Genomic DNA, 24,386 nt, shown 5'->3' with positions numbered 1-24,386 from the left:
ATATATATATATATATATCCTTGCATGCAGTTATGTGGTAGAATTTCATTCTTCTCTATGATTTAGGGTTTCCTTCACTGTCACTGGCCGAAATTACTTCCCATCTCTGTTGTTGCATTTGATTCATTTGTATGTATCTATGTGATTCTTTATACATGTATTTTAAAATATTATGTGTTTAGGGCTTATGTGACATATCTTTTCGTCCTCTTCACCGAATTTTCAGAATGTGATCATCATGTGCTCGAAGCTATTTATTTTCATGGGTGCATTCCAAGCTATGTCCTTGCAATTTTTGGATTGATTCTTTGTTTCAAATTTTTGTGGGCTTACTATGATTTTAGTGGGAGTGCTATGGTTTTGGCTAAAGGCAAATTTCAGTTTTGGCAATTTCACTTTCTTACCTATTTCAAAATATTATAGGGTTTAAATGTGAGATTTGTAAAGTCCTAAGAATTATGTGATATGTATGTAGGTATGCGTTGTGATATTAAAGATGTGTCAATACATAATATTTTTATGCTATGTATGTAAATTCATTCGAACTTAGTAGTTTTATAGCTATTTGATTTCTAGTTCATATTCAGAATTGTTTCACATCAACAATTTTGTGAGCTTGCTACGATTCCGGTGGGATTGCTTTAGTTTAGGTTAGAGGTGTTAGTATTGCCAGCATTTCATGATCTGAATTTATGTGTTAATGAAGGGAGTTTAGATTTGAGCTTTGTAAATACTTAAGAAATGTGCGCACTTGAATTCGGTGGGATTGCTGTGGTTCTGATTAAATTGGTGGGCTTTAGATGTGATGGTGGTAGCTTAACATGTATTTGGAATATTTAATTACACATGACTCAATTCTTATACATTTACATGTCTAGCACTAATAACTTAAAGTTTGCAAACATGAGGCCTTACATAAGCCTAATAATGTGCACTTCAGTTTTAGTCATTTCTACGTGATAATAATGATTTTAGTGGTATGTGCATAAAGATGAAAGTCTTGGTGTAAGATTTCTAAATAAGTAAGATTTGTGTGCTATGTATGTAAGTACATGAAAGGTGTGTTCTATGATAATATATTGTGATTTGTATGTAAATATATAAGAACATTAGTGTTTTTGTTACGAAATATTAGGGGTTACTATGGAGTAGGTGAGATTTCTTTGGTTTTAGTTTGAGCTGATCGTTTTATAGTTGGATGGGTGATATATTAACATACATTTGGATGTTTTACATAATTTATTTCTTATGCATTCACATAAGGGTTATTCTTCCTCATGACTACTTCACCTCCTCATGGCTATTTTCACTTATACATTATAACATCTATGTTCAATGATTTTTGTAGAAAAATATAGCTTTTTTAGTAGCATATGAAAAAATAGATGCATTCTTGATATATTAAGGGAATTGCTTTCATCTATGTTGTGTGTTGAGGGTTTTTGATAACGTAATGACACATTATATACTATATGTAACGTGAATTTCGATCATGTTGCTTTTGGCTATGTTATGTAGAGCGATGATGTAAAATAAATACAAAGAGCTCAATTGATCACTAACTATGATTCATTTAGTTATCTTTACTCTTTTTTTTTATCATTAGATGACTTAGTTAATCATAAATACCACCTAATTTTATACCCCACATGACACACTCAACCACAATACTATTTGGTCTTATAGCAAATGTTTCTATACCTATATGATAATCGAATTTAGCTGATGATCCTAATGGGAAAATAATTAACAAAATAATCTCACCGAGCTCTGCTTTGATTGGTTATCCTTTTAAAATTTTTATATACTTTTTTATTAATTTTTCCTTAAAGCTTAATTTATTAATTCTTTTTAAGTTTTTCTATTCTTAATATACAATATGGGAAAATAAAAGGAATGTGGTATATCAGTCACTTGGGAGCTGAAGGTGAAGATTATTTTATGTGATTTATGCTTAAAAAAAGTCGAATTAGGCAACCAACCAATGACACATTTCAATAAAGAATGTTAGCAAAATATAATAATAAATTTCATGAAAAAATGGGCAGAGTGTATGATAAAACTCAGTTCAAGAACAAATGGTATCAACTAAAAAAATGACTAGAAATTGTGGAAGGAGTTACAATTAGAAGTAATTGAATTAGGTTGAGAACCAATTAAGAAAACGACATATGTATTTGATGAGTGATGGAGAGAAAAAATTCAGTAAATAGAAGATGTTCTTATATGTACTCTTGATACATTCATATCATTTGAACTATGATTTCATCATTTGTAAATTGTGCCAAAATTAGGTTTTGTGGCATAGACCCTGAGCTAGTGGAGATACTTGATTTGATATTTTTTGATGTTGTATCCAAGGGCTCCAATTTCAATGCTGTAGCAAAATATATTCTACGGAATTATATGTGTCTAAATATGCTCATTTAAATAAAGTTCATGAGGAACCACCGAAGGAGGCAAAACATTGTGGATCAAGTTAATTTCAAATGTTGTGCATCACGAAGCCATACACTATAAAAATAAAGAAAGCCAACGCCCAATTTTTAACTGAACAAATTTCATAGTTAGTTATACCTTGTACCGCTATGACATCTGGTGCTCGCACAACTGCTCACACATATCTTATTATGACATAAGTCATTTAGTTAATAGACTCCAATCCTGAAATATTTAAAGATATGTCATTATATTTATTCTAAAAAAAAAATTCTATAAGACTTAGTGAAGTAGGAGGTTTTTATGATGATGGTGTCATATTTGAGGATTCACTCCCTCTGTCATTTCTTAAATAATCGATCCAGCTAAACTCTGTGTTTTTTATTTGTGCTTAAGTTTAGTTTGTAATTTGTTGAACATTTATTTGAACATGTATTTATGTGTGTATGAAACTTCTTTACTATATGTTTTATTTATGTGCTTATGTTTTGAACACTTAATCGAACATCTATCAGAATAATCCGTATTTCTCTATTTTGGCAATATGTTTTGTTGATGGAATAATATGAGAAACTTTTGGGATATTTTCCAATTTTCTTTTCTTAAGTAGGATGAAACTATTTTGGTTGATGCAATACATATTTAATTTATGAAAATTTTCTTACCTTATTTTATTGAACTATGAACATGTTGTAATTGCTCCTACTTGGATGGCAAAACGGGCAACCATGGATAGGGTTTTGATTATTTTTTTATTGTTAATAACTTGTTTGCTTTTTTCCCACTTGGATGGACTTAAGGGCAGCCATGGGTTTATTTATTTATTTTAATGATGCCTATGATGAGTCATATGAACCAAGGGGTTCTTCTAGGATCTTTTTGACCCCCGCTCGATCCTCTTATTGTTACAACCTGCAAAACAATACAAAAACCTTCCTCAAATCATAACATTTTCATATGAAACCCGAACATTTTATCCAAAATTTAAGAACACGTGATTAGGTACATTAAGAAGTAAAGTTTGAAGGAAGATGGCTTTACTAAACCTCACAGTCTTTGCCACCTTTTATCTTTATTATCAATATATTTGAAATATCACAACAACAATCTAGCATGACTTTACATGTCTATTAACATCATTGATTGCCTAATTGCTTCAATGAGAATAACAAGCTTTTGTTATAAGTGGTACATGATTTTTGAGGGTGTCTAGCTCTTCAAAGACAAGAAGAGTTTTGTAGTTCATTGATTATGTTTGGCGCAACTTTTTCTCAATATGAAAATAAATGAGAGAATTTAACAAATGGAAAAATCTCCAACGGAGGGTTTGAAATTCATTTTTATTCAAACAAATTTTCTAATGATCCTATAATTAAAAAGGAACATTTTAGAGACATACCACCTAATTACTATAATTTCATTAATTTTTAATAGGTAAAATTTATTTTTTTATATTTATAACACCCAAAGCTTTCATATCATATCAAAAATATCACTATTTTAACTTTAAAAATGGGAAAGTTATCCTTTTATTTATGTATAGATAAAGTAATATAAATGCAAAAAAAAAAAAAATTTGGTATTACGTATGTAAATACATAAGAATTGGGTGGAATGTATGTGAATTTGAGAAAGCATAAAATATTTGAGCTGAACTTGTCCCCTTCTAAGTCAACAGTAAGGTTCTAAATGAATCTATGCACTGGATGAACACTTGAACTGGGCTCAATTAAGACTTAATAATGTTCATTCAAATTAGTAAATAAACAAACTTAAACAATTTTTAAAAGGTCAAAGCTTAAATGAACTAAACATAAACATATTCCAAATTTTTTTATCTATGTTCACATCAAAATCATTTGTTGTTCAACAAGTAACTCGTTAAATATTCGTTATTAAGCTGGATGATAATTGATATATGATATATTATTTCAATAAAATTTAATTAACTAGAATTATTTAGTTATAGATTTAATAATAATGTATTATTATATCAATAAATTTTTTTGTTTGATTATCAATTATATATTTATTTTATTAAATTTTAGCTGTTATATGTGAAAATACATATGATTTATGTGATATGTACGAAATTCCGCTTAAAATTAACTTTAACCCCCTCATAAACCTCACCTCACAGTTTTGCATCTTCCGATTTCCTCCTAAAGATACGAAATCCTGAGTTGCTATGACGTACAAGTATCGAAGGCAACGAAGAGATCACGATGTGCAATGGTCTCTCAAAACTCTAGTTTCTCGTATTTCTCCTCGTTCCACTATGCTCATAAAATATTACCCAATTAAAAAGTTATGCTGAGAAAGTGCAGTGCAATTATTATAAGTTATATATGTTTAAGAATAAGAATGGTGCAACAACTCAAAACAAAAAATATCCAAAAAAACTTGAAAAATGACGAGCATATCAAGAAAACTAACGCCCACATCTAAATGTTAGAGTTTGGTGCAAATTTGGAAGTATGATCCTACTAAAATATAAGAGATTACATCTCATACGATCGTGATCTCTGAGTTATGTTTCATGTTTATAGAGTTTATAATCGATAAATTAGTAAGTGAAGTATGTAAAATTATTTATTAATTTTTTTATATAAAAAGCTAGACATTTTGTTTGAATTTTTAGCCTGTTTATTATCTTGTTTAAATAATCGTTCAATTGCCATAACTAAATCCAAGTATAAAGCAAGATTAAACATTGAAAAACAAACACAAATCAAACCTATAATCATACTGATTACGAACCCAAATCCAAATTCTGATATATTTGAGTCGTCTCGGCCCCTAAATCAACCTTAAATTTCACTAGACCGGAAATTCACGACCCAAAAATCCTAATTTTCCCCCAATTTTTGTTAATTGGAGACGACGAAGTACAGCCATGTATCGCCAAGGCTCCCGCTTGCTGATGCGCGCAACCGCCGCCGCCGGAATCCGTTCAGCGGCGAACCCCGGAATCCCAGCCGCTTCTCAGGCCTTCTCCACCGAAGTTGCGGAGGCGCCGGCGATAGATTCGTCGTTCCTCGAGGCATGGAAGAAGGCCGCTCCCAACATCGACCCCCCGAAGACTCCGCTCGCATTTATGAAGCCGCGGCCACCAACTCCTTCCTCCATCCCCTCCAAGCTCACCCTCAACTTCGTCCTTCCTTACCAATCCGAGATCTCCAACAAGGAGGTTTGCCCTACCCCTCTCTTTGCCTCTTGATTTCCATAATGGTTCGATATAGCTAATTAGGGTTTGGCATTTGAAATTGAGATCGTTAATTTATTATTTTTTTATGATGGATTTCATGATCGCTATTTTGGTAGTTGATTGTGTTTATCGGCTCTGGGTGCGTGCTGAGGACTGTTCTGATGAGAATGCTTTGATATGTGAGTATGTTATTGGATCAGCTGGATGTGGATGTTTGCTTTGATCGCATCTTATATGGTGGATTTGATGGAATGAGTTCAATTTAGCTGCTTTTTTCTTTTTGCTAAACATGAGGATAGTACTATTAATGTTGCAGAGTCCAACATAGTTTAATGATAGCATCACCGAGAAAGTTAGTTTCTTTCAAATAGAAAATATAGGAAGCACATGCATAACCTATTTTGATCTTCCTAATCTGCATCAATTGTTTATTCATCGAAAACATGTGAGATGTATCTATCAAGGATGATCCGAGTCAATTGTTCTAAAATTGACAGGTTTTTTTTTTTCCAGGATTGGATTTGTATGTGTCATGATCTTGCTTGCTTCTTTCATTCTTGCCTGCTGCTTTGATATTGTAACATCAGTTTCAACTAATAAAACTTTTCTATTTTTAAGATCTGTATAGGTTCCCAATCTGTACCACCATTTATAAGGTTTACAAATAAAAAATGGGAAATATTCTTGCATACATTATAAAACATAGCTTTATTATCTTTCCCCTTTCCCTAGTGAGTTTCTCTTATTCGTATGATCACAGAGACTATTGTTTTGAACAGATAAAATAAAAATGACTTTTGATTCTGTCTATTTTCATTAAGACAGCTGTTACCATCTTAGTGAGAAAGTTGAAAAATTGCAATTACCTTAATAAGGTTTGCTAGAATAGGTAACTTGAAGTTCTCCTTGATGCTCGATAAAGTTTGACCATCAAGGCCTCATCCACATTCTTATTCATGTTGATCGGCATGAGGATCCAACAACTTGAAATTGTGTAATATATTTGAATTTCATTAATAATTGTTACCATTTTATTTGATTCTTGATTAAATAAATTTTTTTTAAGTCAGCTCGAGCTCAATCATCAAATGATTCGGCATGGAATGTACCAAGTTAATAGGGGTGATTGCTATTAAGTTAGTCATTGGTGATGTCACCATAACTATAGTTAGTGCTTTAGAAGATAATTTGAAAAATCAATTTTAGGAAGAGATGTTTGAAGTGTTATAATTTTTAATTGAGGATAATTATTTAGAGTGATTTAATTTGACATATAAAAGATGATTCACGGTAGGCATGGTATAAAAGATGGAAATGTCATGGGACTTCATACTTTAGGAGAAAAAAATAATTAGTTACTTCGAAAGTAAATTCATTTTCTTTGACGATTTTTTTTTTAAAGGTAAGGTGATTTCAATATAAGGTTTGGTAGTACAATATTGGTTAGTGATTATAGATGTATATGTGAAGAGTATAAATAGAATCACCAAAAGGAAAAATTGCTTTAAGATAAGATTTTTGAACTTGAAAGTTGAGAACTTATTACTTTGTGTTTTTTCTAGTGATTGCAGGAGTGGCGTTAAATCCATTTTTCTTAATTCTCAAATACATGTGATATTGCAACACTGCCCATAGTTTAACAAATTGTGGGAATTAGAAATTTCATGCATCCATTGACAATTTAATGATGTAAATATGGCTTACTTGTTCTACAATTACTAGATCGTGTGTCAATAAGCTTGGTCTTTTTTGTGCATGTGGGACTATTTTGTTGTTTTAACAAACCAGTATAGTTGCTAAAATAGTCTTCTTTAAATCTGTATGCATTTCTAATATCTACAACCATGTATACCAGTTTTCTTAAACTCGGTTTTAGTTATTGTTTCGTTTTTATTTATAAGATTTGGTGGTTTCAATAGTGTAACTTCACCATATTTTTTTGAGCGGTTTTGATATGTACCCCAAAGTTTTATGTATTAACACATCTAACACCTGAATTTTTATATCCACTCATATAGCACCCTAATCTCTAAATCACGTAATAAATACTGAGAACACTAACTTGTCTCTAGTGAAATACAGATTTTCTTGTTTATATTTTGATGTGATTTTGTCACTTGGTTGCCATGCAAAATATAAAAATTTAGATGTACATATGTAAACACATAAGAATTCTATGGTACTGATGTAAATCCTCTGTATTTTTATTCAAAGTTTAACAAACAAAAATATATGAAAGAAACATTTTTTGATAAATTTCGACATGCAAATCATCTTAAAATATTTAATGTAAAATTTGGACTATGATATGTTGATGTTATGCCTCGATATAGACAGGATATGTTTTACAATATGCTTATATTTTCTTGTAATCAACAAGGTAATAATCCTTTCTTTTTTCCAGTTGTGGTACCATTCTTAAATATTCTTATGTTTAGTATATTATAATTATAAATTATGAATTTCAAGATAGCACTTTGTAAAACAACAATTCTTTATCCCACTAGTGGGGTCGGCTACATGAATTCTTTTTCTTCATTGTGTCCTATTGAGTGTCATATTTCTATTTAATTCTAATAGGTTGTTAAGATCATTTTTTATATACAATATGCCCAATTCTTTATAGGTCTACCTCTGCCTTTAACATAAGTTGAAGCTAAAAGATCTACTCTCCTAACTGGATCATTAGATAGTCGACGTTTAGTATGACCAAATCATCTAAAATGACACTCTCTAATCTTATCCGCCCGGAGCTACACCAACCCACCCTGTCATGGATATATTCATTTAACACTGTATGATTAATTTAAATTTATTGTACTTGTTATTATCTAACATGAAAGCGAAGCTTGTATTGGATTATTAGTTGGTGTTCCACATTATGAGCACGAAATATGTATTAAATATTTAAAAAAAAAACTTTTTTTTAACAAATTCATTATATATAATGCTAATACTTTAATTATCTTTTTATTATAGAATAATTATATTTAATGATACTTTAGGTAAATAAATTTGGGAGTATTTATCTTTAAAATATATTAAACATAAATTTATTCCAATGATTTCTTTATCATATGTTACAATCAATGTTTAGGTTAAATATATTACTTTACCATTTTTTAGTGCACTTGTTCTATCAGTCCAATTATTTGGTTTCATGTACGAGTGACTAAGGGGATAAGTTTGAATCTTTCTACATGTCACATTTAGGTGAAATTCTTTCTACCATAAATCGAAGTGATTTTGGCATCTAAATGTGATTTGAATGGGCTAAACTGTTATGTTTTGGTTTAACCATGTAGAATGCTCTCTTTTAACACTTTGACAGACAATTTTGTTTACAGTAAAAAATGTGCCTATATATTGGTAAATGGAGTGAACAATAATGATGAATATTCTTAATAATAATAATGATGATGATGACAAAGATGATGGCAATTATGATAACGACAACGAAGACAATGATGATCACGACAATAACGACAATGATGATGATGATGATAAGACGTATTTCTACTTAATATTTAGCACATCTGACAATTTAGTTATGATAGATGAACGAATCAAATATTTTTTTTCTTAATCTAGAGAGTACGAGTGTTACAAGTGGAGCGTGGTTGATTCGTGAAAGACATAGTAGTGGAAATTGAATGCAAATAATTGATATGAGATATGCGTCATAGAAGACATGAATAAGTTTGTTGAATAAAAGAATCGTTGCAAAGTTTATAATTGCGCAATTGGGTGTGTGCCATTTTTTGTTCGTGTGCTGTAGTGTAAATCTCAAAGTGTTTTGAGGCATAAGCCTCAAATTTAAAAAATGGCATAAATTAATAAATAATATATTAATATTATAATTTATCGACACTTTAAAAGTAATATAATAGTATTCTAACTTAGTAACAAAATAATAAATTATGCAAAATTAGAAAAAAAACATGTTAATATCTTAAATTTAATTTATGAAAAAAGATGGATTACACAAACATTAAGTTATCAAAGTAAGGTAAGATGTTAAAATAAAATACTAAGTTTTTAAAACCTAACAATCAAAATAAGTTCAACGTTAATCTCTCTCATTCTTACTACTCCTCAGTTAAACAAGATTATAACTGGTCATCAACTTTTGAATTTTTAATTTTAAAGTCCTTATTACTCATCACTCAATTCATTTTTATTAGAATCATCGACAGAATGAATTGCTTATCTCGCGTCTTATCCTTAGTCATATATATATATATATATATATATATTCTCTTTCTTTTATCTTAAATATCATTCATTTCTTTTTTAACAAACAATCACCAATAAAATTATTAATTAAATTAATGAGTATGTTGAGAATTAGAATTTCAACTACATAATCTTTTATAGATGCACTTTGCTTTTATTTAATGTTTTTTATAGATGATTATTAAAAAATTTGAGACATTTTTGATGTGATGCTGTCTCCGACTAATTCATATAGTGATGAATAAACTATGCTTGATTTTTTTGTGGTAGATGTTGGAATAGTGAACACATGCTTTAATACATGAGAGCACTTAGCTAGTTTTAAAACTAGAATAATTTACTTAGCCTGAATTATAAGGTGATTTCAGGTGAATGTTTGACAAATTTAGTAGCTAGCAGTTATATATGCTTATTTCAAAAGTATAAGAAAATAATGAAAAGAAATACATGTCCTTAGATTAGAAGTTTAAACTTTATAGTTGAGAAGTTAAATCTTTCGATATATTCTGTTAAACGAAGGAAATTGGAATTCTAGAGCAAAATTTTGTGTCAGATAAGATGGTTAGTACTTTTTTCTGAAACATTTGAGTGAATTTGATTGCAAAATCATGCACATTGCATATGTAAAGCCTTGAACTAATGATCTCTTGATTGGAAGTCTAAGCTCTTAATCAATAGGCTAAGACTGTTTATGCAATGGCTACTCTTTTAAGAAGATTGTTGTTAAAGTTTAAGAGAAGCTGTGAAATACACCATAGATATACAAGAATACATAGTGGTGAGTTAGGACATGCAAAGTTTAAATAAACTTAATTTTAAACCTTAGTCAAATTTTAAATGCTCTTCAAACTTATAATTATTATATGGAAGCAATGCAAAAGCTATAGTTTTCTATGATTTATAATAGGGTAGGTGCTAAAGAAGGCAAAATTTTGCAATAAAATGTCAAAGGTAACAAATAAGAAATCTAAAGGCTTTGTTTAATTTAAATATAGTAAAGGTGAATATAAGTACATGTTTGTTGAAGATACAAACATCAAGATCAATATAAAATGTTATTTTGAGAAAAAAAATTAACTGAGAAGGTTATTCTAGAATTCATTTTGGATTAGCATAAGAAATAACACAATGAGGTATATCAAGATTAATTTTAAAAAAATGAAGTGGAATTAGGCATGAAAAATATGTTTAAAGCTTAAACCTTGTGTCTATATGATATACCTTCAAAAATTTAGTGATATTATAGTGGTTTGGCTAAGAAACCCATTCGTTGGATTTTTGAATACTAAGGCAATGTTGCAGGATTATATGCAAAGTATTTTGGTACTATTTTTGAAGAATAAAAGTGTTATTCAATACTGTGTTAATCATAGATGAAATCAAACTTATGAAACATACAATGGACTTATGAGAGAGTGTAATGCAATATTGGCAATAACAAATATTCAATTTTGTTCTATTCCTGTAAGATTCACATTGTAGGTAAATTCATGCCATGACTAAAAAGTATAGAGAGTAAAGAAAGATTTTTCATATGATTTTTACTAAGCTTGAGAAGTGATATGATTAAGTATAGAGCACTGCTATGAATGATTTGGTCTCTATCTAGAAAAAAAAAAGATGTTTATTAGATTTATGCTATGTTATATATTATGGAGCAATAATTAATATAAGGAGTTATCGAGTGATCAAAGTGTTCGTAATCACAATATGATTACATAAAAAATCAACCTCATGATAATATCATCTCTATAATTATGATATTGTTTATTAATAATATTTAAAGTGAGATATCTTAATATATTTTTTTTGGCGGATAAATATTCAAATAAGTTAGACTTCTTCTGAATTGAGTAGAAATTTTGATCAATAAAGAAATATATATAAAGGGCTTTAAATTTGTACAAAAATAATAATTATATTATTTATAATTTTAGTGAGTGTCATATTAATAGTTATTGGCTAATTTTACTACAAAAAAGAATGATATATTGCTCTGAGAAAGTATTCTGGATATATTATATTACTAAATAATGAGTATGACAAGTTTATTACTTGTTATGTAAAGGCTAAGAGGTTTAAGAATAGTTGTATCTCGAAAATATTATGCTATAAGAAATATCGTTGATACTTAAGGGTGAATTCGATAAGTTTTCAATTATTTATCATGTTGTATTAATTAGTTATCATGTTGTATTAATTAGTTAGTGAATTTATTTTTTAGATAAATGGAAAAAGTTAAGATGGATGGATATAAAAAAATTGAAGGATAAATTGATAGATAATTATGTGGATAGAAAAATGATTTTTTTAATATCTCATCCACAAAGTGTAGTTGTTTGCTTTGATATCAACTTATTCATATATAGGCAAATTAGAAGAATTTACAATGAATATAAGGAAAATATTCTCAATTATTACTATTTATTTTAGCAAAAATATTATTTTAAGTGTAGTTGTTTGCTTTGATATCCAGCTTCATCTCATCAGGCTAGTGCATGTATATAAATAAGTTTCAACATATAAATCAAATTGAAAAAAAAAAAAAAAAACTTGTCTTAGAGCTTAGGTAAATTTATTAACCAATTTTTCATTATGGGAGGTGCATCGAGCTATGATTTTCTCTTGATAAGACCGAATTTCTGAGGTTGTAATAATCTATTTTAATAAGTTTATTTTTTTCATAAGAGGTGGGATTGCTTGTAATATAAATATTGTTGATGTATGACATCACAGTCTCCATCCTTGTCTTAATCATCGCAAGAGACTAGAATGTGCACCCCTATAGTACATTCTAGTTATGCTTTACATTATGGTTGCATTTTTATTTTCTTTTGTAAATTTATTTTGGACAATTATTATTTGTTATATATTTGGTTTATACTTTCTTTTTGATTTTTTCCAATTTCATGGGTCATGTCAGGCCTTTATATTATTAGGTTTTGTGGTAGGTTTGAATTTGATAGTATGTATGAATATGATTGTTTTGTGTGATAGAAAAGTGCCGCTACGACTGGAAGGAATATTTTATAAGATGGTGGTAAGATCTGCAAAACTCTATGGTTCAGAATGTTGGCCTTTAAAAGAGAAGCATAAAACAAAGTTAAGTGTTGCTGAGATGAGAATGCTTAGGTGGATGAGTGGCTTGACACTTAGAGACAAAATATGAAATGAATATATCCTTGATAAGCTTGGTGTAGCTCCAGTGGCAGACAAGAGTAGAAAGAGCCGTCTTAGTTAGTTTGGTCACATCAAATGTCGACCATACGATGAATCTGTTAGGAGAGTAAATGTTTTAGATTTGATTTATGTTAAGGAAGACACCGTTGGTCCTAAGAAGACTTGGGCCTATTGTATGAAAAATGATCTTAATCTATTACAATTAAATGAAAATATGACACAATAGGATGCAATGGAGAAAAATAGGATGCAATGGAGTAGGATGCAATGGAGAAAAAAGATTCAGGTAGCTGATCCCACTTTTTGGGAAAAAGGCTTATTGTCAAGTCAAATATGAATATGATTGTAAGTATAACTAGTTATTTTTGTATCTTTAAGTATATCACTTTTCCTTCTATGTATAAGGAGTTTATTGTGATACAAATCACTTATTTTATGAATGAAGGACTGAAGGATGAGATGAAAATTTTGAGCTTCTCTACTTACCCTTTGTGTGCTTTGTTTGTTGAAATGAAGGGCTTCTTAAGTGAAGGTGGTGCTTATCCTTAATAATAAGCATCCAAGAACTGGAAGATTGATTTAAAGAAGAAAGATTGCTCATAGCAACAATCCATTAGTTATTCTGTATTATTCTTATTTAGGGGTAGTTTGGTTGCATATGTGTTTGAGTGCATTGCATTTTAAAGGTAGTAGTTTTATATTTTTGACTATTTAGTTAAGAGAAATAAATTCAAGGTATTTCTCTGAGGGTTTTTGAATGCATCACTCAATTCACTTTTTTAACGTGAATTTCAACTTCATTGCACAATGCAAACTTACATCGCTCACGACATTGCAAGTGCAATGTGAACTCACCAAGCAACTTTGTCATGCTTATAAACCCATGGAATGAACTCCACGTGACTCATAAGATGACCTCACCATGCTTGTGATGTCCTAGGCTCCCACCATCCTTGTGCTCACGAGATGACCTTATCGTCATCTCATGCTTGCGACCTCATCGCCATCTCCTTAGTCTCATGCCCTATTGTGTTCTTCTTTGACTTCAATCTTCAGAAAAATATATTAAGTGTATATGTTAACAAAAGATTATATTTATTTTACTTTCAACTAGATACCAAAAAGTAAATTCATGCATTTATTTTAACCAACCAAATAGCCCTTTTTACTTTAAAAACATTATATTTGCTTTATATTATTTTAAAAATGCACTTGAATTGTAAGTAATTGTCATTAGATAGCCCATTACATATTCTGTACTTCTTTAAACCTCTTAAGATCCTACTTATATTAACTTTTCAATGGTTAGCTTATGTTTGAGTTAAAATTTTTTAACATTAATATCTCTATTTTCCAATCACCTTTTTTTTTATTGTGTTTCGTTAGTCTTTATCTTGGAGATACATTCTTAATCTAGTTAAAATTCTAGTCTATTCATTGTACTTATTTCAGTCTTCTAAATGATTTGTTTTTAGATTTAATTTTTCTCTGATGTTTAAGTTTTAATGGAGTTTTTATTTGAAGTTCTAAAGCTTCTTTATCCATCATCGTGGTGAGCCCATGTTTGTCTTACATCAATCAACTGATTACCACATTTAAAGATCATTGTGTTCAATTAAGTCAAATTATTCTAGCAGAGTTTAATCTACATCATTTCTCAAGCAGGTTGAACTATGAACCCTATGTTTAGCTTTAACACTCGACCTATCTATAATATTTTGCGTCTCTAGGACCTGGGATTTTCGTTTCGAATACTGTCCTTAAGTATTCTTCTGATTCTCAATAGATCTAGCATTTTTAACATTAAAATATGCTTTAATTTTTAAATTGTTATGCTTATGATAACTTAGACTTTTTCTCGGAGATTTTTTAATGTGAACATTCTTAGAACACCATCTCATCATTCCTTTATTTGGGTTTTGCATACCTTAACTAACCTCATTAGCACCGAAGAATATATATCTCAAGTAATAGTTAGTTGGATAAACTTATCAAGCAGATGTTGATAACAAGAAGCATCTTCAAAACTTTTATCATTTATCAATATTATTACATAATATCTATGTGAGAGTCAGTAGACTTGCTCCTATGAAGATTAGATTCTTCAAGATATAAAGTATATTTCCTTTAAGAGTGAGAAACATCATTCTTGTTATATGCAAATTTGTATCAAAAATGTGTTTTGAATTCCAATGATTTTATTGGCAAATATCTGACATTTTATTTCATCAATTTTTTACGCATCATTCCCGATTAGAAAAATGTTTTCAAATACACAATGAGGATCATGTTTTGAAGGAAATCGGGTGAATATAGATAGAATAGCCAATCATCTTACTTCGAAGATCAATTTCAATGAGAAACTTGCAGAGTTTCTTGAACCAATTGCAGGGACTTTATCTTAACCCGTATATCTCAAAATTTATAGCCTTTTGTTCTCTCTCTAGCAGCACACCCTTAATATATAAATAACTTCAAAAAGGTCCCCATAGAAAATTATTGTTGGCAGTCATTTGGAGCAAATATATCATTGATTGATGACAATACAGGACAAATAGAATTAAGCTTAGTGATGGGAGAGAAAATTTCAAAGTTTTTGATGCCATGGATTTGTATATAGATTATTTCCAGCAAGTGAGCTTTGTGCTAGATTCATCCGAATAAAACTTAGTAGTGAAGATCCAATGATATGAGATGGGCTTAATCCACATAAGGGCATATAATTAGATCCCAAGTATGATGATAAAAAGATCACTAATTCAGTTAATCATTTTATGCTGTTTGTTAGGGCCAAACATAGCTTCTCAATAAGTCTCGGTACTCGACACAAAAAAGATGAGATAAGTCAAAATAATGAGAGGAAGATGACAATTTCATTAAAAGTGCACAGATGAGTGTATTGTATACCTTTTTTAGGGCAATCAAGAGGTGTTGATCTGGGGCCGGGGCCTAAATGCACGTGGTTGCTTGGTCAAGATTGATGGGATGATAGGAGGCACTTAAGGAGAAGGTAGATGAGGATGGTGTGTAGAAACTTGCAAGGGAAGAGAAGCATGCATCCAAGCAATAGCTGGAATTGGAATATTAGGAGATGTGGTGAAAGCTGGAAGGTAGCAGTTGATGTTTTATGAAATGTGCATCGATAGTGGTATAGAGTGGCGTATAAGTTGATTGTAGCGCTGATGATTTTTCTAGTACGAGAGTAGCCAAGAACAGTATATTTAATGGCATTAGAGGAGTGTTATCCCATTTCCTAGATAAAAAGAGTGAACAAAACAAAAATAGTAAAAAAACCTTTTAAGAGCATGACAGAAAGAAAACTGTGAATAAACAATTGAAAGGAAAGGACCACTTTAAATGGTAGAGACGACGCAATTGATCAAGTAATAGACTAGGAGAAAGACATCTCCCCAAAATTATCATCAAACATGCATGTGAAATTAAGGCACGAGCAACATCATGCGGATTTCAATGCTTACATTTAGCATATAATTTTATTGTTTTATATAAAGATATATGATTGACATGTGATACTATTTTTAGCAAAAAATTTGAAATCTTTTTTGCAAATATTTAAATATGTTAACAATACAGAGTTTAAATTTGAGTGGAAAACCAAATTGCTATTTATTGATAAAGTTGCTTGGAGGTAAAGAGAACTTATGATTTACTCTTCAACAAATAAACTCGAGCAACATTGGTGTAGTTATCAATAGAAGATGTAAAATAATGAAATTATTTAGAAGTGGACATGAGCTTTGTTCCTTAGATGTTTGAATAAATTGGGATGGGGTCTGAAAGCTTGGTCCTACAGGAGGTTTTAGACATTTAGAAGTAGTGTGGCTGTGCTTACCATAGTCCCATTCTTCGGATTCAAATTTGCAAAGGAAGGTTCAGGGGATGGAGGTCATAGTGAAAATGCCCCTAATTTGATGAAATAGTCGAGGAGGATTAAACAATGAAAATAAAATCAGTAAGTAAATGCCTCCAATCTTTCTTCATGCTAAGATGCTAAAAAATGTTGCGAGAAGGATAATTAAAGGCTTAAAAATAGTTATTTGGTTTTGATAAGGCAATGTCTCGATAGAAGTTTTACAAGAAATTGTGGAATATCGAAACCTTGTCATTGTAAATGAGGTAGAGGGATCGTCTTTTTTTTTTTTTTTTCAGAGGAGAGGAAGATTCATCGTTTAAATGATAAGTGGGAGGCATGCAAACGTAAGCGATGAAAATAGTATTGATTAACTGACATATTCGAAGAAGAACATGGACCTAAAACCCGTTTGGTAGTAGAATGAGCAGTTAAATTCAAATTAGAAGAGAAAATTGCATGAGAGGGCTAAATTGTAAACCAAGAAAGCTAGAGTAGTCAATTATATTCTTCTTATGAAAGATAGATTGAACTACAATGAGTGTCAATATAACCAATGGGGGTTGTGGTGGAGACATGTTGAATTACTGGAGGGTAGCCAAAGTTTTCCCGAGATGAGTAATTGGCCTTTTAATGTGACGACACACATACTTGAATATTGCGGGTTGTGATTAAGAGGGGAATGTTAGAGCAAAAAAGGTATCTGTATGTATGTATGTATGTATGTATATATATATATATATATATATGGTAGATTATGAATAACAAGATATGAAGTTAACAAGAGAGTATGATTATGATGATATCCTTTCAACATAAAACTTTCTTATGATAATAAGTTATATTATGCTGTGCGTGAAGGGAAATTATAGTATGTTGTGCAGCGACAGGTTTGTGGAATGAGCATAAGTGGGTAAGCAACTGGCGCAAGCGGAAATGTTATTCATGTGGATCACAGAGATGAGACGATTGTCCATCAACAAAATTTGGGCACACATACATGAGCAAAATTGGGTTGTGATTAAGAGGAGGGGGGCATGTTGAACAGAAAAGGCTTTTTTATTATTTTTATTTTATTTTTTATTTTTTTGCAGAAAAGGCTTTTGTTATATCTTATTGATTCAGTGCAAGGGCTTATGTATTGGTCGGCATAAAGAACAAGAAAGTAAGATAATAAGTGAATATGTTTATGTAATGATATATCGCAACAATAATTTATGATATAAATTTATGATAGTAAATTATATAAGAGGAATAGTAAGTGTAACATCAGATAAGCATTGTAGAAAACAAATTTTGGTTTTTTGGCCATGTCTAACAGAAGGTAGAAGATGCACCAATTTGATGAATAAATAGAAGTAATGTTTTAGGTGTAGAAAGGAAAAGAAGTAGACCAAAAGCAGTATTGACAGTGTTTGTGAAGAAAAATAATTCAAATAGATTTAGCATCTCATGCAATACTAAATACGAAATAATGGAGAGTGAGAATTCATAAAGATAACCCAAAGGGCTGGAATGAGGCTATTTATATGGATCTTATGATGATGATGGCCATAATAGGTAAGTATTTTTCTGTGAATAACTACCCCACTGATGTTTATGAACATTTTTCTCACTGAATTTAACTGTGAAAGAAGTTCACTATTTTCATTTGTTCACCTCCTTTAATTTCATTATCAAGGTCGACATGGCGATTATACCCGCAACAACCGGGCAAATGGGTGTTCTACCCGGCCATGTGGCGACCATAGCAGAACTCAAACCTGGCGTTCTCTCAGTGCACAACGGAAATGATGTCACCAAATACTTTGTCAGCAGCGGCTTTGCGTTTATCCATGCAAACTCTTACGCCGATATCGTCGCCGTTGAGGCTGTTCCCCTCGACCAAATCGATTCAAGCCTGGTTCAAAAAGGACTGTCCGAGTTCACTCAGAAGCTCAACTCAGCCGTCACCGACCTCGAGAAGGCCGAAGCTCAGGTCGGAGTTGACGTACACAGCGCTCTCAATGCTGCACTTACTGGGTGAAAGAAGACTTTCTTGTTTGAGAGAGAATCTCCATGGACTCAAGTGAGGGAGGCTGAATAATTTGTTGGTGGAATTGAAATGTTTGTTTTATGCTATTATTGGTTACAAATTTGCTTTGTATGTGCTTGTAGCTTCAACAATTTTATCTTGAAATAGAGATTTTGAGAGAGGAATGTCTGCAGTGAAGCAGCTGAAATAACTGTTTTTAATTCTGGGCATTCTGAATTCATTTTGAACCAGCAGAAATAATATTTGTAGGATATTTAATTTGCTGAGAAATACTTTGATGATTGACAGACAATATATATATGGTTTTAGTTATCATCTTTAGCTGTACAAAGATTGATGTTTATTTATTGAATGAAAGATTATCTGTGTTGGGGAAAATTGTCAGATTCTGCTGCTGTTTCTGGCTAGTAAATCAATTTTAATTTCCTCATCATTTTAGAAGGAACGGTGTCAGGTTTCATTAATAGCCGGTTACAGATTATTTTTCTTAGTCAGTAGGAAGGAAGCTTTTTACGCATACATTCATCGTTACTTTCAATACTGATTAATCATTATATATTATTGCAAATAAATCAAACAATAAATTACTCAAATTCGTTCATTTAAAATAATGTATTTACAGAACTATTCAAATGATTAATCAAATAAATATAAATCTCAGTCCATTTAATGCCCCAATTCTAAGAATGCCAATAAACATGTTATAAAAAATTCTTTTTTTATTATTTTTCGCTTATTCTAATGTTAATGAGCCTTTCTGCCTTGAAATATAGGGTCCGTCTGGGGCAGCTTATAAGTGCGGCGGTTGCATTTTTGAAAATGCCGCGGTGCCGTTTGAATCGCCCGTTGTGTCCGCTTATTCGAAAACACGGTTCCATTTTTACACTAAACGCAGGCCGCAGGTCGAACGCAGGTCGAACTTCGCGGTCGACCTGCGGGCCATGTTTCAACGCACAACTATGTGTAGTAGCATAATGATGGAGAATTAATTATGATTAAAGCTTAATTAATTACTTAATGCTTATTGATTATAAATTTGGATCAGGTTTGTTCTATTGCTTTGTTTCTAGTCTCCCTCTCCTCCTACCTACTACTTGTTTGTAAGCATATGTTCAGTTTCAACTTCTGTGGACTTTTTTTTTTCTTGGTTTCATTTATGAAGCAACCTTGGTGGGTGTTCTAACAAATATATATTTTTTGCATTATTAAATAGGGGTGTTTACATAAATACCACCCAATTGTTATGTTTTTACATATCTAACATTGAAACTTTACTTTCTTTTTTACCATCAAAATCTTTCACAACACATACAAATATCTCTATTTTAACTTTAGAAAAGTGAAATACACATTTTCATGCATGTATAAGAAGAGACATATATGATAAATATGTGTAAAGTGTCAAAATAGACCCCGGCTATTTGCATGAAAAAAATTTAGTCCTAGATTTTATGTACGAACCAAAATAATCCTCAACTATTTTAAAATTGAGCTTTAACAGTCCTGTATGAGGACTATTTTAATCCCGATTTAAAGAGTTTAGGGATTATTTTGACGCTTTTATAAACTCTGGGACTAAAATGACTCCATATAGATAGTCGGAGATTATTTTGACACATTACTCAATATTTGAATACATAACAATTTGCTGGTGTGTATGTAAATCTTCTTGTAAACCAGTTGATGAGCACTTAAGCCTTCATTTATTTTTATTTTTTTTTTAGGAGGGTTCAATTATTATTATTAAATTTTATTAGATAATTTTTTATAATTATTGAATTTATTTGTAGATTAGTTCAATATATAGGCAATTGTGCAAAAATTATATTGCATAATTGCATTCTTATAAAAATGAATCCAATTATTTTGATCATAGTATTTTTCACCAAAATGTATAAGAGAATAATAATGTATAGCTCTAGCAAGTATAAATTTATTAAGTACTTCTTTAAGCACAAATATTGGCATTTACTTGATAAATATGTGTGAGAACATCAAAGTCTAACCTTTGATTATTCCTTTTGAAAATAAATAAAATTATTATTATTTGTCAATATTAAATGTATTAAATAATGGTTTCAAATGAGCCTATCCACTTTTTGTTTTTTTGTATGTGGTTGTTAGGTAAGGTAGGCAGTACATTGAATCAATGCTAACTTATGACTTTCTATATTTGTTAATCATACTTTTTTCCTAATTTGGATGTTAATATGAAATAAGAAAATCTTTTTTTTTTTTGGGGATTTTTGTCATTATAGATAATTATAGATAAAAATAGAATGAATTTTTCAAGAGCCAATTGTCATTATTGAAGAGTTGGTAATTTTCTTAAGTTTGCATTTCATTACAGTGAATTATATCTTAGGGGTTCATTATCCAGAGTCAAATAAATTTTTAGTGACGAAACCTAGAAGGGGAAAGTGAAGTGAAGTTGTTCTAACTTTTATTCCATCATGTCATATTGCAGACTACAGCTATTTATAGGAAATATAAATTGCTAAATACAAGTAACAATATTTCTATTAGAGTTGTCATATATCTGTAAAAGAAATTTTTTACTTCAAAAGACAGCTTTATTAATAGTCCCACTCAAAATTAGCATCTAAAGCATAGGTGTTAAGTTTGTTTCTAAGTTTATGAAACTTGGATGTAGATAGAGTTTTTGTGAATACATATACAATTTGGTCTAGGGTTGCTACATGTTAAAATGTTTTTTTTTTTGCTGCAATTTGATCTCTAATAAAATGATGACCAATTTCTATATGCTTGGCACGAGCATAAAAATTTGTGTTATTAGCCAAAGCAATAGTTGATTTTTTATCATAGAAAATAGTTGTAGGTATGTTCATAGGTCAACGAAATTCAGCCAGAAGTCTTTTATTCCATATGAAATCTGTTGTTGCCAAAGAAAATGCCCGTTACTATGCTTTTGTAGAAGATTTAGCTACTGTTGATTGTTTTTGAACTTTCTATGAAATCAGATTCTCACCATAAATTGTTCAATGAGCTGAAACCGATCTTTTTGTGATAGGATCCCCTGCCCAGTTCGAATCAGAATATAATTGAATTATAGATGATTTGTAGGTAAATTGAAGCCCATGAGTTGTAGCTCCTTTAAGGTATCTGACAATAAGTTTAACTTGTTAGAATTTTTCATTCGTCGATGAATGCTTATGTTAACTGTCCCTATTGACATCATAAGCTATATCTAGTCTAGTAATACTAAGATAATGTAGCATTCCTGCAAAGAGTAATATTTAAAAATTATTGTTGTGTGAATTTATTGCTAGTGGCCTTGGAGGAGCAAGGATTGAGTATCTTTTTGCAATTCTGCATTCCATCTTTATTTAACAGTTCTAAGATATATAAGGTTTGATTAAAATGGTAACCTGATTCCAACTCATGAGATTGAACACCAAGAAATGTTGTTATGTGCCCCATCTTTTTGATTTGAAACCTATTGTGAAGTATTTTGAATAGGTTCTTAATAAAATTCATATTGTTGTTGGTTATTAAAACATCATCCACATCAATGAGAAAAAAAATCAGAACTCCATCCTTTTGGAATATAAGAAGAGACAGATCAGCTTTACTGAAATTAAATCTTTGTTGAGTAAAGTATGTAAAGAATGTTGAATACCACTGGTGGGGAGACAGTTTTAGCCCATATATAGCTTTTTGTAAGCGAAAAACATGTTGTGGATTTTGTTGATCTTGAAACCCTTGAGGTTGAGGCATATATACAACTTTTTCTAGGTTCCCATGTAGAAAGGTGTTCGACACATCTAGTTGTAGTATATCCCTATGATTTTGTATAGCCGTCGTCAAAGGAATTCTAATAGTATACATTTTGGCAACTGGAGTAAACATTTCAAGATAATAATGCCATATTCTTGCTTGAACCCTTGAGCAACAAAACCTAGCTTTGTACCTAGCATTAGCCCCATTTGAGCGTCTTTTGATTTTATATGTTCACTTGCATCATATCACCTTGCAATTTAAATGTGGAGAAACTAATTTCCAAGTCCCTTTTTGTTGAAGAGCAAAGAGTTCTTGAGACATATAATCTCTCTAATGAGTCTGAAAGCATGGACGATCAACCACCCCTATTTCTTGAATTGTTTCAGTCATGATCCCTATTAGAGAGCAGTGCGATTTGAGCCAAGTTTTGTTCCTTTGTTGCAGTTATTGTTTGTTGAACTTCTTCACTGCATAGAAGAGTGTAAAGGTCTTCCAAAGTGATAGGTTCAAGCTTTGTTTGAATTGTTGTTTTGAAATAAATATAGGAGTTGGGAAAACCAATCAATACATAAATGATAATATCTTCAAAATCGACTCGAAAACCTACATCAACTATTTGATCCACTAATATCTTGATTTTGGTCAAGTATTGATTCACTGAGTTGTTTTTCATAGAAATATCATGGAGCTCATTCTTGATCTGTATAGCACGAGCTTGACTAAATAATTGAAGTTGTTATGATAAAGTTTTTCAAATACCTATGGTGGTTTCAGGCTTTAACACATGAGGTAAGATAAATGAAGAAATGGTGGAGTAAAGAGTTGCAACTAGGCTTTGGTCTATGAGATTCTAGCTATAATTGACATTGTTAACCGAATTATCATTGATAGCACTAGTTAACTGAGAGGGCAAATCGAAGTTCCTTCAAGAAACGATTAAAACCCATTTTCTTTGAATAGTTTGTAGATCTGAGAACTCCAAATGGGAAAATTATCAATGGTCAATTGAGTGATAACCAAGATGGAGATGTTTCCCATAAGAAATTTAAGAGAGGGAGATTGAAAGGTATTGGTATCATTTGAGGACTTTGTAAAATCCCTGATTAAGCTCGATAACAATGGAGTTTAATCACCGAAAACTTGAAATCAAGAACATACATTCCAAGAATTGAGCGAGACAGACGAAAACGAGAATTCCCGAAAGAGAAAGACCAAAGCAAAAAATTAAAGTGTGAAAATTCAAGAGAGAAAGAACCTGCGAAGGAGATGCTCTGATGCCATGTTGAAACCCAGAAAGGGAATCATTCACATAATATTACTTTTAAATGGATGCAAAGAGAAATCATTCACTTTGTTTTTAGAGTTCTTATGAGATGTATTTTTAAAGGATAAATTTATCCACATATTTAATAAAGACCATTGTAGAACTTGAATAAAGAAAAAATACTAATGTTTGATGAATGCATTTTATTTTTACATATTCATCTACTAACTTAAGGGGGGAAAATACTAATCCTACCACATATGCATCCACTAAATATTATATGATAAGCATATAAATCCCCTTATTCTTATACTACTTTCATATTGAGTACTCGCAAAGATAACTGCTGATTAATTACTCAAAGATTGCACTCCCCCACAAGTCTCCCATCCCAGACCTATATATATATATA

At 30.8% G+C, this 24,386-nt stretch overlaps 1 protein-coding gene across 1 annotated transcript; it reads left to right on the top strand.

Annotated features, from left to right (window-relative positions):
* The first annotated feature begins 5,248 nt into the window (after positions 1–5,248).
* Positions 5,249–19,284, top strand: LOC110022807 (ATP synthase subunit delta', mitochondrial). The gene is made up of 2 exons (XM_020721919.1): positions 5,249–5,629; positions 18,616–19,284. Exons 1-2 carry the CDS (start codon positions 5,336–5,338, stop codon positions 18,958–18,960), a joined length of 639 nt encoding a protein of 212 aa, XP_020577578.1. The 5' UTR covers positions 5,249–5,335; the 3' UTR covers positions 18,961–19,284.
* Positions 19,285–24,386: the final 5,102 nt, after the last annotated feature.

The sequence above is a fragment of the Phalaenopsis equestris genome, unplaced genomic scaffold (assembly GCF_001263595.1).
Source record: "Phalaenopsis equestris unplaced genomic scaffold, ASM126359v1 Scaffold000202, whole genome shotgun sequence".
Lineage (NCBI taxonomy): Eukaryota > Viridiplantae > Streptophyta > Magnoliopsida > Asparagales > Orchidaceae > Phalaenopsis > Phalaenopsis equestris.
Note: the sequence above shows the minus strand (reverse complement) of the source record. Positions and strands in the feature narration are given on the sequence as shown.

What these genes read in the sequence shown, in the direction of transcription:
- LOC110022807 (XM_020721919.1), top strand. Translation starts at nt 5,336, where the DNA reads ATGTATCGCCAAGGCTCCCGCTTGCTGATGCGCGCAACCGCCGCCGCC. An exon ending in CCGAGATCTCCAACAAGGAG is followed by an intron (nt 5,630 to 18,615) that starts GTTTGCCCTACC and finishes TTCATTATCAAG; the next exon opens with GTCGACATGGCGATTATACC.